The sequence below is a fragment of the Mustela nivalis genome (assembly GCF_964662115.1).
Source record: "Mustela nivalis genome assembly, chromosome: 7".
NCBI lineage: Eukaryota > Metazoa > Chordata > Mammalia > Carnivora > Mustelidae > Mustela > Mustela nivalis.
In genome coordinates, this window is record NC_139026.1 from 104,660,764 (window position 1) to 104,678,768 (window position 18,005).

General features: G+C 50.8%; 1 protein-coding gene across 3 annotated transcripts in view; it reads left to right on the forward strand.

Annotated features, from left to right (window-relative positions):
* Positions 1-18,005, forward strand: part of ANO2 (anoctamin 2) — a 342,917-nt gene that overhangs the window by 120,245 nt on the left and 204,667 nt on the right. For all 3 annotated transcript variants that reach the window (XM_082742732.1, XM_082742731.1, XM_082742733.1), the window contains 3 exons: positions 2,851-2,906; positions 3,876-3,917; positions 10,611-10,675. In XM_082742732.1, the coding sequence (XP_082598858.1) occupies positions 2,851-2,906; positions 3,876-3,917; positions 10,611-10,675 (163 nt within the window). The remainder of the gene's footprint in view (positions 1-2,850; positions 2,907-3,875; positions 3,918-10,610; positions 10,676-18,005) is intronic.

Consider the following 18,005-nt stretch of genomic DNA (forward strand, 5'->3'; position numbering starts at 1 on the left):
AGAGCAATTCCCATTCTTGGGTGAAGTTGTAGATGAATAGTTATTTTCAACTCTCCTCCCCCCTTCTCGGTTACTCCCCCTTTTATGTGCTGTTCCCTCCCTCTAAACAGCCAGTGATTGAGAGCACCCATATGATGCCATCTGGAAAAAAGGAGGCATCCAACCCTGGAGGACAGGGGCACATTCCCTCACTGCATTTTGGGGCTCTGCTTATCTGGGTTGGGACAACTTGGGTTTGAGGATCTGAATTGTGTTGGCCCCAAGACCAAGAACCGTTGGTTGTGCTTCTTCTCTAGGAAACAGACTAATCAACCCGAGTTCAAAGGTTCTTCATCAGCAGTGGTTGCCATAGAAAATTGGGGGAGTGAGGAAGATGGGTGCCTGGGGAAAATGGGAAGAGATTGTACAGTAATATTAGCCATGGGGCCGGTTGCTCTCATCAGCCTTTAGGCCTTCTGTGTTCCCAGCAGTGAACTAGCTGCCACGAGAGATACATTTGAGGGGGGAATGGGAACCTTGTGAGCCTTCAGGGGACACACAAAACAATGGGCAGACAACATCCAACAAGGGAAGTGAGCTGTTCTAGGCACGTGGTACGCAGGAAGCTTTATTTGAGATGCAAGGTGGAGTGTTTTAGACCTCCAGTGATCTGTGGTCCTGCTGAGGATCTGGCAGCAGGACCCATGAATTCCGGTTGTCAGCTTATGCTGTCAGGTGCTCAGCTACTATGCTCAGAGCCTCGCAAAACCAAGAATTCCATACCCGTTTAACTTTTTCCCCCATGGAGTTTGGGAACTGTCTTCAGGGTACCCGCTGCTGCTGTGGCTACCATGGCTGTGAGTGCAGGGAATGGGGGAATAGTGCGCAGGGTACAGTCTGGGTTAGAGCTCGCACTGCCTGTGGTGCTTCAGCCTCTGTCCTCATCGACTTCCCTTTTGTAGCTTCGGGCCACCCCCACCCCCTCTCCTGACTTTGGGCCCCTCCCCTTGGTTATTGTAGGGTGGCTTCACATTGCTGTGGTTACGGATCTTGAACTGATTAATGATGTTCAGAGTGAAATTGTAGTCTTGTGAGTAAGACAGATCTGCAACTCATTCAGCCCCTGGGCTCCCTTCCCCCATCCACACTCCCTTTACCCACCCCCTGCTCTCCCCGCCCCCCACCTCCCACAGTTATTTCAGATGGTATATGTTCATGCCAAGGAGGAAACTTAAAATAGGGAAAGAACTTGGCCCTTGGCGATGCTGCCGCTCCCAGCTCCCTGGAAGAGTGGTCCCTTCTGAGAGCGCCCCCTGCAGTCTGCCGAGGGCCTCTGCATCCACCTGGGGCCCATGGCCGGTCTTGCTGGAATCCCATGACCCTAGAAATGAGGCGAAGAGGGGCTGGGTTTGAGGAGAGAGGGTTGTTTGAGAGCCTCTGTGGTCTCTGAGTATGTGGGTGGGGTATCACTTGGGAAGGGGAGGTGGAAAATGTTGTCTAGATTGTCCTTGTCGTTTATCCAGAGCCGTGCAAATACAGATTACTTAGCATTAGTATGGGATACATGTTTCCCTGCAAACCTAATTTGCTTTCTTCTCATCTCACGACTGTCTGCAGTCTCTCTGGAAAGAATGGTTCAGGGCAGAAAGTGTGTTTGAGGCAAGGGGAGTCACTGAGTTCCAGAGCTCCCCCCTCCTCCTCCCTCTCCGTGATTACATGTGCATCCTTGCATGGTAGGGACCATGGTAGTGGGGGTTGGCGGGATATAATGTCTCCCATATGGGAACTGGTGACCCAGGACAGACTACCCTGAGTCAGGACGTACACTTTTACAGTCTCTGAATAAAGCCGTGAATGAAACAAGTAAACAACACTGCCTCCGTGCTGGGCGGAAGGTTCTCCGTTGTGACTATGCAGGAGTTAACGGGAGGGAGTCATTGACTCATTTAACATATATCCAGTAGGGTCTGCTCTGTGCACATCGTGTGAAATACTGTTGGGATTAAAACATGAAACTCTTGTGTGGTTTTCAGACTTTGTGGCCTCGAGAACTCTTTGCATTTTTAAAAATTATTGAGAGTATCCAAAGGACTTTGGTTTATTAGGTGGGTTATATCAGTCAATATTTATTGTATTGGAAGTTAACCCTGAGAAAATTTTAAAACACAAGGGTCCATAAGCACATACTCTATTAGCCGTTGGGGGTGGGTGATGCCATCCCATTCACAAAACGCCACTTTGTACTCAGGAAAGAATAGGAGGGAAAAAGCAAATAATGTCCTAGTGCTATTATAAAATTAGTTTTGATCTTGTGAACTGCCTGAAAGGGGTCATGGGGATGCCCAGGGCTCCCCAGACCACATTTTGAGAACCACTGCCCTGCGCCACCCTACCTTAGGCAACTAATGGTCCAGGCAGACCAGCCATGGGCAGGGATAAACACTGCTCCTGGAATGAACAGGAAGGCACCAGAAATGATTCTAAGAATGTGCTGTGGGATGCTCTGATGTAATTTTATTGATCCTAATGACAATAATCTATAGGATCATTCCTGCACTGTCACGGAACATAGGTGGTATCACGGGACAGTCATGGTGCTGGTGATAGAGTGTCTGTGGTGTCCTGGGGGCGTGAAGGCAGAGGCACATGAGGTTAGAGAGCAGATTTCATTCTGGGCCATAACTTTGTATTTGGGAAATACAAATATCATTCTTGTGCTGAGAACTAAAGCTTCACAGAAACTTCTAGATTGGGGGTGACGAGGAGCCTCAGCTGGGGAGGTGGTGGGGGATAATGTTTCCTGATGGACAGAGGTTAAGTTGAGAAACCCCTGCCCTACAGTTACTTTTTTCATCTTCCCTCCTTCCACAGGCATTAACTCTCTGATAGCAAACAATATCTATGAGGCTGCCTACCCTCTCCATGACGTGAGTATCCCTTCCACTGTGTGCTCCCCACAGTCTTCAAACAATTGTGTGCCTCAGGTGACACCATGGCTGAAGGCATCCCAGGCGGGGCCGAAGGGAGTCACGCCGCTCAAATACCTGGGCTGATTCTGGCCTCCTCAGAGGGAGACAACTGTCTCTCCCGGCATTGCCCCCGTGGCAAGCTGGTTTGGATACGAGTGTTCCCCATGCTCCCTGCGGTGGTTTTGGGAGGTGGTGTGAGAAGACTGACGAGGCATGCAAGTGTCTGAAGGGAGGAGGAAGTGGTGAAATCTCTCAAAATCCTTTATACTCTTGTTTGGTTAAGCAGAGAAGACAGAGAAACTGTAAGGAAAGCTTTCCTTGATGGGGGATTGTGTTAGAAACATCCCTGTGTTAGAAGCAGGGCAGTGACATTCTTCAGGATGCTTCATGAAGAACTTAACTGGCCCATGGATGAGATGCCCTCACAGTGGCTTTGGCCCCTGGCTGGTCACTTCCTTTGCATGGGTCACACGGTTATGCCACATGAGGCCGCCGGGGCAGGGGGTGCTCCCTGAGTGTCCGAAGGAGATGACAGTCTCTCCCCACTGATGGCTTTGCTGTGGGCAGATAGGATGTCTGGTGCTGCCACTTGTGGACAGGGGTGGGGGGAGTGTGCTGTGGCCCAGGGTGATGTCGGATGGTCTACTGGGTGCGTGCCCTCCATTGCCTTTGTTCTGAGGAGGCACAGGCTGATTGTGGATGCAATGGAGGGGGTCATCTTTGTGTGAGAGGCTGTCCACAGGAAACACTGCACGCGTTGCTGCCTAACAACATGGAATATTGGCTCCTTACCATGGCATGCTTTTGACTTTCCTCAAAAGGGGAATGAGAGAAAGGGATGACGCCAGAGAATAGAAAAGAAGATCCTTGCTCTGGCTTTGAGAATTCCCTTGGCTTTATGCAGCAGCACTCCTTTCTCTGTTACAGGGTGAATACGACAGCCCAGGGGACGACACGAATGATAGGAAGGTAAGCTGGCCCACGGCTGCACACAGCACTGGGGCACAGGGGACTGTGGGTGGGTGTGGGACTAGCTCCAAATGTCCTGAAAGTTCTGTTTACCTGCTTACGTATTTTCCAGCAGTTCTTCAAAGCTCCTTGGCCTCCAGGGGTTGGAAATGTGACTTCTGGTCACGGACATGACAGTGTGTGTGTGGGGGGTTGCTGTGGACATTTAGTGCCTGGATGGCCAGCACTGCTCACCATTCTGAGGTCTCCAGCTGTCCCACCCCCAGTGACCAGGGGGCCGCAACTGAGAAACACTGAGAGTCCAAATCCTGTCATTTCTAGGTGGGGAGACTGAGACACAGAAAGAGTGAGCACCTTGCCCATAGTGACACTGCCACCGTGAACAGAGAGGAGACTTGGGACGCTTCTGACTTCCAAAGCCAGTATCCCTGTTAAAAACATATTATTATCTATGCCGTTGTGGTTTTTTCTCAGGGTAGGGGGGATGATCTTTAACTTATTCTTCTTACCCTTGAGGCAGACAAGTGGGCTTTAGAAACCCGAGGGAGAGGGAGGCTCAGTATGCTCTGGGCTGCTGGGAATCCGAGGTTACAGTTAGTGAGCGAACAGTCCCTTTGGAAGGACCCCTCCTGTGCCAAATGTCCTGAAAGGTCTGTTTACCTGCTTACGTATTTTCCAGCAGTTCTTCACAGCTCCTTCACGGCACCTGCTCTTACCTCTGTCTCCTGGCTCACCACCCAGACCCCGGTTCTTCTGCATGGGTGCACCACCCTCCCCCGCCATGACATGGCACTCTAAGCGTCACCTGCCTCTTTAGTGGGGACTGCCTCATCTGGCTGTCAACCCCTTCATGCCCTTCTCCCACCCAGCTTCCCCTAGCCATCAGCAACTCTGGCAAGCAGAGGAGGGAGAGCAGGGGCGGGAGGGCTGAGGAATTGAAGCCCGAGGAGATCCCCCCACCCCTACTCTGTTGTCTGGAAAATTATTCATCCCCCAAGTTGCCTTTTGAGCAGCCTCCTTTTTATCCTGCCCATTAGTCCCTGTTATGAAGTGTTAAGTATTAAAAACATAAAAGGTCTTTTCCAGAAATACTGCTGTGATTGCTTACACATGTCCCTTCTCTGCCTGCCCAGGGAATCTGCTGTAGTACTGCCATGTCTTAACCTCATCTGTTTTCTATCTGATGCTAATCGTCTCGGTGTTTAATTTCCTGAAAAGTCCCGGATCAGAGTTAAAGGAAAAGGAGGAAGCGTTTCTCCTCACATCTCACCTAGCTCACCCCAACCATTTTCTGTCCTCCCGCTCTCTCATTTCACGTTCCTCCCCTTTAAAGGGTGATCACCACTGCTGCCCACCTAAGAGTCCTCCTGCTGAGTGGGTGGTGACCCCAGCCCAGCAAGGTGGAGCATTTTACAGGAACATTCCAGAGACCAGGAACACACAATAACTCTGGGGAGAAATCAGCCAGGCCTCTGTTATCTGCACGGAGGCAGAGAGAAGCAAATTGTAGACCATCTGAAATAGATGTTTATTTGTCTTTGGAACGATGTTGTGTTATTGTTAACAACACAATCTTGTAACGGAAATTTTCCCTTCCAGGAAATGTTTTGTGTAGGCCCATAGGATTATTTCCAGTGCACAGCTGAACTGGCAGGATGGGTAGACGTTGGGAGGCAGGGACAGAGCAGCTTGGAAGGAGCTGTACCTTGGTGGCTTTTTCCCAGAGTTGATATCAAAAGGCAGATAGATGTCTTTAAAAGACAGGAGGCTCCTTCCTGGTGGCTTTGCCTTCAGCTTGCTGGCCAGTCCTTATTTTCCTCTGCCAGGGTCATGGTTAGGGAAATAGGCTTTCCTGGGATGGGGAGAGAGGGGATCCACGAGAGAGGGGAAATTCCCTCCCCGTTCCACCTCGTCCATTTGGGTTGGAAAACTGATTCCCAGCAAGGTGAGGAGATGGTTCCAATGGCCGTAAACGGTTGTCAAGTCAGGATGAAAACCCTGGCATCCACAGCCCTGGCCAGCCCTGTATAGCCAGCTCCTGAGCATCTCGGGTGTGGCGAGGGGAATTCTCAGCGCAGTGCTGGCTTGTTCCTGCAGTTTTAGTATATGGGTGGGGCCTAAAAGGATCCACGTGAAGAAATAATCCAAACCTCCGAATACGTGCAGCATATTGATCTGTTTTAATTGCATTATAATAGTCTAGTGTTCTTGGAGAGGACTGCAAACAGATTTTGGTTGGGTGCCAGGGAGAGTCCTCGCATCTGTTGCTGCAGGGTGTGGAGAAGGGTCAGGAGCTGCAGTGGCATTGCTTCTCTGGGGGCCCGTAGAGGCGACTTGCAAGGGCATCCCAAGTTGCCCATCATGCCGGTACCTACATGTCCTCCTTTACTCTTCCCTGCAATTTGTGCCTGTCTCCCTGATCTCCTGGAGGCCAGGCTTCTCCTGGGCAGATCCCAGGAAAGCCCGGGGGCCCCTGAGAATGCAGTCTTCTTCCCTTCCAGCCTGCCTAGTGCATTTGTACGGTCTGGATGACTCAGCTTCAGCTAGGGGCTGGAAGTCTCTCTCTCCCCATTCCTGGAGGGTAATTAACAAGACGCACCCTGCCTCTGGAGAGCAGGGGTTTTCCGCCTTTCTAGAAAGCACAGCAGCAGGAAGAGGGAGCAGCATGGGTTTGGATGGGTCTCCCCTCGCTGCCTGTAGCTACCTAAATCCACATGAGCCAGACCTGCCTGGTTTTCTCAAGCATTGCAGGGAAGTGACCGTAAGCATCTTCGGAGGGCTGCCTGAGCCCCGCCACTCCCTGCAGCTTCCTCACCCACGTACAGGGGACCCTAAGGCCCATGACTGGACTGTGCTTCTCTTTAGCAGTGTTGAAACCCGGGCCTTGGGTTTTCCAGCTTCTGCAGATGATTGTCTTCTCTAGTGGATGGTTATAAAGTGACCCCACAAAAAGGTGTGTGAAGAAAGTTCTGTTTTTGTGACCAGAAACGTACTTTGGTCCTGGGTTGTCCCCTCTTGCCCCCATTTTGCTAATGGAGGAAGCCTAGAGAGTTGAAGGGACTTGCCAACAATTTGAACAGGTCATTACAGGATCTGAGAGTAGAATTCCTTTCTTTCCCATTCAGTTCACCCTGTCCAGTCACTAGTCATCCATTGGCGGCATCTTTCTTCCTGTTGGGGTCTGGCTCTCTGAGGAGCCTGAGGCCTTTGAGAGAGCCAGGAGTCACAAGCATCTTGCCATTCTCTGGCATTGTGAATGGTTTTCACAGTTGGGCTCCTTTATGGTTTCATGAAATACTTAAACCCACTGACCCACTGTCAAATGTGATCCCCAGGGAGCCGACTGGCTGCTTGAATGCTCTGATCCATCAGGCAGGGTGGTCCCCGTAGAGGTTTGGGGTAGGGCTGACATGTCTAGAATTACATCCAGGGCCTCTGATATAAGGGACTGTCCATGGAGAGGGAGCTGCAGACCTTCCCTAATCTATTCACAGGCATGGCCAGTCGTGAAGAGGACACTGGTATAGCTCTGAGGGAGAAAGTGGGTTTGCTAAAAGCGGCATTAGGAGGCTGTAGACACTGCCCATTTCAAGGGATTGTTCTAAGACACTGTGGATGTCTTCCTGCATTTTACTCCACCATACTCATCCCCCTGGGGCAGAGACTCCAGAGCACGCCGCCTTCTACCATGACTGCTAGTCTTTTCTGGGACCCTGTGGTCTGGGCTTTAGTGTGACCCCCTTGGTTTCTGAGTATGTGCAAGTGAACATTTCATAGAGATGGGGAAGGGTCTACGGTGCTGCCCACCCTGGCAGGGAGGCGTGAGCCAGCCTGGGCATAGCCACATGGGCATTCAGCCCTAACAGCTGTGACACTCCCAGGTCTGGTGCTCTGTGGCTGTAGGTCCCTTGCAGGGCTACCATGGGATGTCCTTGGTGCCCATCTAGCCCATCTGCCCCAGGCTCACTCAGCTCTCTTGGCTCACCCCTCATCCACAGCCAAAGACTGAATCCAGCTTCGTGCTCAGAAGGCAGCACACTGAGAAAGGGTGTTTCTTATAGCATGCCCAGGATCCCACTCAGGGTAAGGCCGGCGAGGGTGGCTTTCAGTTTGAGCCTGTGCCACGGTGCCATACTGGTTCTCGGGGATATTTTTTGTCTCTCCCTCCAGGGGAGTGGCAGATCGGAGCTCACAGGCTTAGCTTTTGGCTTGATCCATGACTTAGAGAGGGAGGAATCCGCTCCAGAGGTCAGAGCCTGTGAGGCAGGCAGTGACGAGCCACAGCCCTCAGGGGAGTCCTTGCCCATACCTCCTGACGCACGCTGGCCTCCCTCTGGGCCACAAATGATGTCACTGTGACTGCCAGGTGCTAGGGAGGGCAGGGCTTGCACCAAGGGAGGGAATAAAGACCCAGGGCAGTAGAAGCACCTGAGGTGAAGGGGAGGAGACGATCTAATGAGAACAGTAAGATTCAGTTAGGAGCTGCCTGCCTGGAAGGAGTGGCCTCCAAACTCGTGGATTCACATCCTGACCCACCAATCAGGCTCAGAGGGACCCCTTTATGTCTGGTTTCCTCCTTCACGGGTGGTGCTAAGTGTGGCTGCCTGTCTGTGTCTGTATATTTTCGGGTTCGGTGTCGCCATTGCTGGGAGATACTATGACAATAAAAGTCTAAACCCATTAAATAGGAATGCCAGTTCTTTTGTCAGTTTGTGAAAAAAATCTTGTCTTTACAGGGTCTGAGGTGAAAAGGATGACCTCCTGCTGTTCAACTAGCTATCCAAAATACCTGGTTAGGGCAGGTTCTCCTGGTCAGAATGCCTTGTGACTTCTGTGTGCTGGGTGAGGGGACTAGAGAACATGACAAGATAGCCAGTGTCTTGCAGACTTGTCAATTCTAGACCTATAATTTGATTACATGCTAATGTCTCAGTGTGGATGTCTAGATGATGTCTAATTACTTCATTTACTTGTGGATAATCTGTGAAGCCTGCCAGCTAAGTGTTTGAAACTGAAATGCCATTTGCTCCCGTGGTGACACCTAGGTTTTGTCCACGTGCTAGTTCTGCTAAAGTTGCCGTTCAGATATCACAAGATGGCACACCTTTGTGTGTAGGTGCATCATTTCTTCCTGTAACTTCTAGAATGTGTTCCACTCAGGCGTTGCCCCCACACATCCATTGAAACCACTCTTATCAAGGTCATGAGTGACTTTAAAGTCACCAAACCTGTATGTCGCTTCTTCATTCTCACCTGAACTGGTCTGTCAGCAGTGTTTGACACAGCGGGACATTGTTTTCTTTTTGAGACCAGCGGACCCTTTGCTTCTGGTGCACCACACCTTTCTAGCCCTGGACATCCCTGGCGGCTCTTGTGTCTCCTTTGCTGCCCCTCATCTCCTCCGCCTCTGAAGGTCGCCACGCCAGGTCCCAGTTGTCACACCTCTTCTTTACCTACTTCTTCTCCCTTGTTGGTTGCATCCATAGCTCAATGACCTTATAAATCATCTCCCATCAGACACCTCCCAAATTTTCATCTTCTTGTACATTTAGGAGGTCGACACACCTTTGAAATTTAGACACTTGCATCCGGTTGCATACTCAGCCCCACGGGGCTGCCTACAGAGCACCTCAAATGAGTGCACCCCGAAGTGAACTCCTGGTCCTGTCCTTCCCCACCTGCCCTTCCACAGCACACACCATCACCGCCTCCATGGGGAAGGCCACCTTCATGTCTCCTAGACCATTACAGAGACCCCTGCTCCTATGGTCACTCTCAGTCTCTTCTCCACAAGGCGGCTGGCGTGAGCGATAGGCGGTCCAAGCTGGGTGGTCTCTCCCCACTGCTGCACAGCTCCCCCCGGCTTCCTGCAGAGTGCAAAGATTTTAGCGTGACCCTCAAACCCCAAAGTGAGCTCCCACCTCAGTACCTTCTGAGGCTATCTCTGCCTATTTGCCTCACGCTCATGCTGCCCAGGCCACACAGCTTCCCTGTTTCCCCCAGGACATACAACGTGCACTTTTTCTCAGGGCCTTTGCATGGGAAGGGTGTTCTTCTGCTGGGTGTATTCCCTCATTTCCCTCAGGTTTCAGCTCAGCTGTCACCTCAGAGAGACCTTCCCTTGCCATCTGTCTGAAATAGCACCCTTCCCTACTCCCCTGCCCTTCGTGTTCTGCTCCCTTGCCTTGATTTAGCTTTCTGTGTTGCATTTATAAATCCTGTATGTTGACGTGTTTCTATCTGTTTCCACATGTGAGGGTGTAAGCTCTACGGCAGCAATGACTCTTGTTTACAGTGCTCTCCAGTGTCTGGCACTTAGTAGATGCTCAAGAAACACTTGTTTCATGAAGAAGTGAGGGAACATAGCAGGCTCATTTTGCTGGACTAAACCAGATGAAGGAGTGAAGAAGGTGGGGTTATGATTGGCAGGTGCAACAGAGTCTGTCCTGGAGTGTGAGGAAGGTCACCTTTAGTACATGGGGAAGGGCAGTCAGCCTCTATAGCCTCCCACCATTGGAGACCCTCCTTGTGGATGTCTTGGGAGAATTTTCCTAGAAGCTGGGCTTTGGGGACTCAGTTTTGACTTGCTAGGGTGGTTGCGGGGGATAAAATTCTGATTTGCTAAGGTGAACAAAAAGAAAGGTGAATGGTCTCCCCCGTCACCCCTAATCTGTTTCCCTTTTCTTTTTTTAGCTGCTGTATCAAGAATGGGCACGCTACGGAGTGTTCTATAAGTTTCAACCTATTGACCTCATCAGGTAAAATGTGAGGGGCACTCTTGGGAGGAATGTAGAGCTGCAAATGCTGAAACATACCCGTCAACCCTCTTAACCCCTGGCCATCTATTGGCCAAGTAGAGGGGCCTGCTTTTCTGGGCTGTATTGTCCTGCTGTATGTCTGACACATGGGGAAGCAGCTCAGGGGTGAGGATGGGGGTTGGGGTCTGTGTGAGGCAGCAGATAACGTAATGGATACACCATGACTTCCGTTTTGTGGTCTTTAGCACCATGGTCTCTCTTTCCCTTCCTGCTCCTCTGTTTTTGGGTGGAGGGGGGGTATGAATGCAGTTATCACTCTTACACATTCCCCTTCAAATTTGTCCTGGAGAAGGATGGGGTGAAGCAGATTCTTAGGTTATGAGCAAGTGGCCACAGTGTGGACCAGAGAAGGGGAGACCCAGCAAATCTCATGAGGAATGAGCTGGCTGGTCTGAGATGGCATGTCAGTTTCTGGCTTCTTCACATTAGAAGGAAGAAGAGACAGGGTCTTGGAATCCCTCCCTTCAGTGCTGCCCCCTCAGATGATGTCCTGGTACCTTGGGAGTTTCCCTGGCTTCTACCAAATGTTAGTGAAAGTCCTTCGAAAGAACTTACTAGAATGCTGAAGGTCTGACCACCCTAAAGTGGGTTGAAGGCTCTAGCAGCTCCGTGGGCTTGTTGAGCTGAGCTGCTTTCCCAGCTGGAATGTTGGGAGGCAGCACTGTGAGGTGGGAAAGCACTGGGCTGGGAGTGGAGACTGGGCCCACCACTGTGGCCTGTTGCTTCTTCGGGCAAGCCATGTTCTTTCCATGGTCTTCAGGATCCTGGTTATCATAAGTTGGGTTAAAAAAATGGGAGGTTGAATTGAGGGACCTGGGAGGAAATTTGGTAGCATACTCGTTTGGGAAAGATGGGCACTTTTGGCCCCATGCCTGACATAATGGCCTCACCATCAAACAGTCACTTGTGGCTCTTAGAAGGAGCTAATTAATCAGCTGGTAAACACAGAGAGTGTTCCTGGCTAATTGCCCTGGGCTGGGATTGTGAGAGGGGCAGCAGTCAGAAGGATTGTGTCCAGAGGGAGGAACTCCACCTTCTCCTTGGAAGAAGAAAGCAGCCTCGGGGCTGCAGTTTGGGTAGGTTCACCGCCCACACAGAGATACGACGACGGCCCTCCCGGGGAACTGGGAGCTCGGTTGGACGTCTCTTGACAGCGGGGGTGTTTGTTCCAGCTGGAGACCGTTAACTGCAGTGCTGGGGTCGCAGAGCAGGGCTACGGGGTGCCTGTGACTGAGGCTTCCTCACCCAGAGCCTCCCATTCCCAGGCTGCCTTGTGTGGAGCATGGGCCACCTAGACTGTTCTCTGGGCCACAGCCTTGGTGTGGCTGTTTCCTCCGTGCCTGGTGGGCTTTGATCTTTCTCTCTGCATCCCAAGTGGCCACCCACTCTGTCGCCTGTTTTCTCCAACTACTCGTTCGTTTTTTTTTTTTGTTTTGTTTTTTTAAAAAATATGATTAAAAAATAAGAATTCTCCCTACCAGAGAGCCTTGTCTTTTTCCCCAGAGACTTCAGGTGACTGGCCGCCAGCTAAGTGGGAAATGTCTCCAGTGTGCACTCAGTTTTGGCCACCAAAGCAGCCTCACCTGCAGGGGAAGAATTGCCTTTGGAGCAGAGCCCTGCTCTGGGGCCTGGCTGTTCCTGAGGACACAGAGCTCAAATCTGTCTAGACGGGGCATGGTGTGCTGCAGAGCTGGAGACTGGCCACTGCTCCTCACACATCAGATGGCTCAGGGAGCTCCTACAGTCCCTGGGTGAGGCCAGCAGCTTAGCTGGTTAGGCCGGGAAGAAAGAAGGCTGGGGACCCAGGCACCTCTCGGAGGCCAGCTGGAGGGGAAGGGAAGGGGACATTGGGTAGTGTGCATGTAGGGGCCCTGCAGAAGTGGGTGCTGCTGTCTACCCAGTGGTATAAGAAACTCACCGACTTCAAGGAGCTGCTGGAGGGAGAAAGTAGCAGTAGTGGGGAGAGAGGGAAGGGCCAGAGGCAAGAGGGGCAAGCGGAGGTAGTAGATGGGTAAGCAGAGATAGGTAAGCAAGAGCCAGTTGCTGGAGGGTTCATGAAGGGGGAATAGGGTGCAGGGTGTCTGGAATGGCTACCCACACTCAGCAGCCGCCTCCTGAGACTCACGTTACATTGCCTTCCAAGGCCCAGCTCACTCCTTCTGATTCTGCCAAAGCCACCTCCTTCCCCTCCTCTTTGTCCTCTGCCCTCTTTCTCACTGCCCACTGCCCTCTTGGACACCAGGTCCTGTGGGTGTTTTTCCATGCCCTTTCTCTCCAGCTGCTCTCTTTCATCTTCCATCTTTCCTGCTGCTACCTGTCTGGACCCACCGGACCCCAGAGCCCACCCTACCGTGGCTGCCTTCCCTGAGCCATCATTGGCCCTCACACTGGGTCATTGCTGTTCCATTGCTACTTACTAAGGTGAACTGTACCCTCTTGGTGCCTGGCATAGAAATTGTACCTGTGTGTTGGTGCTCAAAGATTGGTGAAGCAGTGGAGTCTTACATAAGTTAGAAATGATAATTCATATGAAGCTCCCCAAAAGTCCTCCCGCCTATTTCCTTGGACACTCAGTCCTTGTTTTCAGGATGGAGCTTCTATTCCTCCTGTGGGTCCCCAGGGCTCCTCTCTTGTGCTGAACATTTGGAACATTCTAAAGCATTTGAGCAGTTGAGACCTTGGTGGGGGTGGGAGAATTGTTTGCATTTTGAAAGCCCCAAGGTTAACTGTCTTTCCCTTCCCACAGGCCTTCAAGCCTAAACTGGCAGTTTGGGGTTTGAGGCTCCTTTCCCGGGTGTTGGAAATGGACAGAGTTCCTGCACCCCTCACCCCTGCGTCCTGCTGCTGCACCTTCATTCATGCCCAGCAGGCTGCACTGTGAGACTGCTGATGGGTGTCTCCCAGCCCAACAGGGCTTTCCAACCCTGGATCCCAGCTTTGCTCTAGAAAGCTCGGGTGGGGCCTGTAGGCCTGAGCTGACTGTGTGTGTGTGCGCGTGTACGTGTGTGTAAGCGTTGCCTGGAAAGTTCCCCAGGGAGGCATCCAGCAGGGATGCCAATCACAGTAGCTCTCTGGGAACTAGCAGCCAGCAGTGCTGGTGCCCTGGCAGAAACACAGCTTGTGACCAAGCCAGTGGATGAAATGGTGCCTTTGCTGGAAGGAAATGATCTTTTGGTCCCTTAGGAGCCATAAGAGGGTCCTCATAGCCAGAAAATAGATTTTTGCCTATAATGCCCTCGGTTAACTCCCCAACATCCCAGGAAGAAAACAGCCTTTATTGTCTGGGGAGCCTGGGGCCCGGGGCCTTTTGGATTTGTACAGGTGTGATCCACTGTTAGTCAGGGCCATGACCTATCTTTTCACTAAAATGAATGTCTGCTCACAGGCTGATTTTCTTAGTTGGAAGGTTTTGATACGGATGAGACAAAGCAGTAGGCTTTAAGCTGAGTCTGACTGAGCTCCTAGCTGTGTTGAAGCTGAGCTACAAAAATTTTATTTTCAGCCCTGGCCACTGCCTGCATCAGACTATATAAGAAAAAGAGGGGTCTAAAAGTCCCCTAAGCTTAGCGTGATGGCAGCCCATTGGCTTTGGGGAATTCGCCAAGGGGGTGATACTTGGGCAGCCTAGTGTTCGCCGTATGGAATCAGGACTATGGTGTGTAGAGGAGTGATGGATTGGCTCTCCCTCATTCCCACCCATCTCAGGAATGCCCACTTCACGAGTGAGGCCCTGGACACGAAACCCATCCCATGTGGCAGCTCCGGGGTTTTCTTAGCAATGTCCTGGCCTGAAGCCTTTAGGTACAAACACTTCCACAGCAGCTTGAGAGTGATTTCTCTAGGACCTACCATCTCAGGAGACTTTGGGCCTGGTCCGTGGCAAGATGCATGATCCTGTACCCCCACCGTGCTATGTACACTTCTCTGTCACTGAGGAAGCCCAGCTCTCTCCAGCCCCATCTGTGGGGAGCCAGTCTCCAGGCCTGACATCACAGCTGTTGCCTTTCCTTCCTCCTATGCAAGGCCAAGGTCCTCATCGTTGCTAGTGTTCTCCAGATCAGCCGCTTGAAGGCTGTGTGATAAGATTCATCCCTCTTGGTCTCTGGGCCCCACTGCTACACTCCTGAAATGTGACCCATCCAAATCCCTCCAGAAGGAAGACAGGGGAAGCCACATTCTTTCTTAGGAGGCTTCTCAGCAGGCCAGGCTCAGGAAGGACTGGCTGCAGCTGGTTTGAGGGAGGGAATGGAGAGGAAAAAATGTTGATCAACCCATGATTAATTATTTCCTGAGTCCTGCTGCCTCCTCCTTGATCCTTCTCTGGGATTTATAAAGGCGGTTCAGTCAAGCGCGGTAAGCATTTACTGATGCTTATGGTGAGCGGTCTCTGTGCTAGGCAGCATGGGGAGGAGTGGTGATGAGTAAGGTAGAGTTTGTGCCCTGAAGGTCTAGCAGTTCTGTAGGGAGGTAGGCATGTGCAAGGCAGGATGAAGTGAGGGCTTACAGGGCTGAGGACACAAGTACAAACATAATACTGCAGAACAACGGATGAAGAGTAATTGATTTGCTATGAGCAAAATAAGGGAAGGCTTCCTGGAAGAGGGGGCACTTGAATTAGAAATGTTCCTTTCTGAAGGGCTGAGGTTAAAGGACCTAAATGTGTCTTCATGGCCAGCCTGGGCTGCCCTGTGTACGGATTTACTCTTTAGCCAGCTATCAGTGGCCAGGAATGCCACTGACCCAAAGCTAGATCCTTCATGACTGTTGATTGCGAGTGGTTAGGTCCAAAAGTTGACTTGGAAGCCTCACCTGTGTAGATTCTGTGCCAATCTGACCCATGCCCCTTGTTCTGCCCTGTGACTTAGCAGAGAATCCAGGGTTGGAAGGAGGTGAGGCTAGATCACAGGGAGGGGAGACCGAGGAGGCATGAAGTGTGGGACTAGCGCCTTGGTCTTTGCATGGGTCCCCAACATTTGAAGTATTGGATTTAGCTGGGAACCATTTTGCAGGCTGGAAAGAAATAGTACCTTGTAGGCCTGAGAATATTTTTCTTTTCCTTCTGGGAGTGGGGGAGGGAGGGGACAGAGTAGACACGGAACAGCAGGACATAGCTGGTTGAGGCAAGGCCGAAACAAGGATGGTAATGTTCTGTGATTTTATGTTCCATTTTCTAGATCAGGAAACAAGTCAGGCTGTTTATTAATCTAGCTGTGACAGGGCTCTTGCTACCCCCACTGAGTGTCACTGACCTTCAGTATGCCCCCTCTGAGGGGGAAAGCCCATGGTCCGTGGCCTACCAGGAGTTGGGACAAAGTACTCTCCACTCCATGCCCAGAGACTGACTTGGTCTTATGAGGGTGGCCTCTCAAGCCTCAGAACAGACTTCTATGGAGGGTGGCTCCTGTTTCAGATCAAACTCTTCATCTTTCTGCTGTGGTATCAGCCATATGGTACAGATGGTGGATCCCCAGCACCAGGAGGTTGCACAGACACATATACACACATGCTCCCTGTGGCCACCCAGAATTCCGTGGGCAGAACAGGGGAAGGAGCAGGCTGTCTGGCTTGCAGCTCATTACACCTTGACTCTCTTATGTCCAGTTTCCCAGGGAGGAAGAGAGGCTGCTCTTGTTCTAAAAATATATGGCAAGGCTCTATATTCCATGTCCCTTTGGGCCCTTGTGAGCAATAATCTCTCAGATACCTGGCACCGCTGGGACGGAACTATGGTGGCACAGAGATGGAATGTGCTTCCTGTTCAGTAGCCTCAGGGCTTGGGCCTGGAATGAAGGGATGGAGACTGCTCTCATGGAGTATTTCTCTAGCAAGTACCCAGCTTCTGCTGCTTTTTTCTTGTAGTAGCGAGTGCCTTGCCTCAGGGGAAGCTTGTTTCTCTGCTGGACATTTCTAGCCATGAGGAGGTCATGGAACCAGAGCAAGAACTTTGCCGATTTCCCTCCTTTTGATTCCAGGTTTTCTCCCTGAAGCTCAGTCTTTTATTTTTTTATTTTTTATTTTTTTTTTTTAAGATTTTATTTATTTGTCAGAGAGAGAGAGGGAGAGAGAGCAAGCACAGGCAGACAGAATGGCAGGCAGAGGCAGAGGGAGAAGCAGGCTCCCTGCTGAGCAAGGAGCCAGACGTGGGACTCGATCCCAGGACGCTGGGATCATGACCTGAGCCGAAGGCAGCTGCTTAACCAACTGAGCCACCCAGGCGTCCCAAGCTCAGTCTTTTAAATAATGGAAAAAATCTCTTGGTTCTTGGGTTCCTAACAGTTCTTCTATACCTGAGCTTTTTTTTTTTTTTTTTTCTTCCACACAATCTACTCTCGGTCCTTTCTGCATATCCTCATGTGACATGGGCTCTTCATCCTCACGATGTTTCTCCGCAGGACTTATCGGCCTGGGGAGCTCAGAGCAGGGTCCCTCTACACACCTTACCTGGGGTAGTTGGACCAACACATATTTTGTATTGACCATATGTCAGACACTGGTGCTGGACATATGGAAATGAATTAAGCATGGCCCCGTTCTGAAGGAGCTGAAGTTCAGAGTCAAAGCTCTAAGCCTAAAGATGACCACAAGGCTTTTCTGGGAAATGAAGGGACAAACTGATGGAGGAATTTACAAAAAGTAACTGTGAGCTATAAAAATAGCATATGGAAAAGATCATGAGGGGAAATTGACCCCCAAACTAGTCATCTAAATTGGCTATGCCTCAGGCAAAGATTATTGGGGGTGACCATAACTCTTTCTAGAAACATCCATGTGATGCAGCACCCACAGACCCTGGAAATTGCCAGGAAACATTTTAGGATCATATCACTTACAAATCATGGCAAAGCCAGAGCTCATATGTGTCTAACTTGGGTCATCACGTCTAAAGAAAAAACTCCCAGCCAGACTGGAAATATTTTGGGGAAGTAAAAGTAATGTGATCAAAGATTTGGAGAGGATGCATCTGAAGACAGACTTAAACAAATAAGAGCTCCCTATCCAGGAAGAAAATGGAGGAGTGAGGCCGCCACTGATGAAGTTAGGGGACGGATAGAGAGTGTACATGTTTAAGTCCTGAGGCTTGGGCTTAGGGACATTCCTGTAGGCTAGGAGCAGTGCATTAAGAATGAAAAGAACTCAGTTTCAGCTCCAGTTTTGTTTCCAGTTAATGTAATGTCTGGACAAGACATTGTCTTCCAAACCTTAGTTTCCTTGGTATGAAAGAGGGATCATAACACCCATCCCACATGGCCCATGATATTATTTCGTGGAC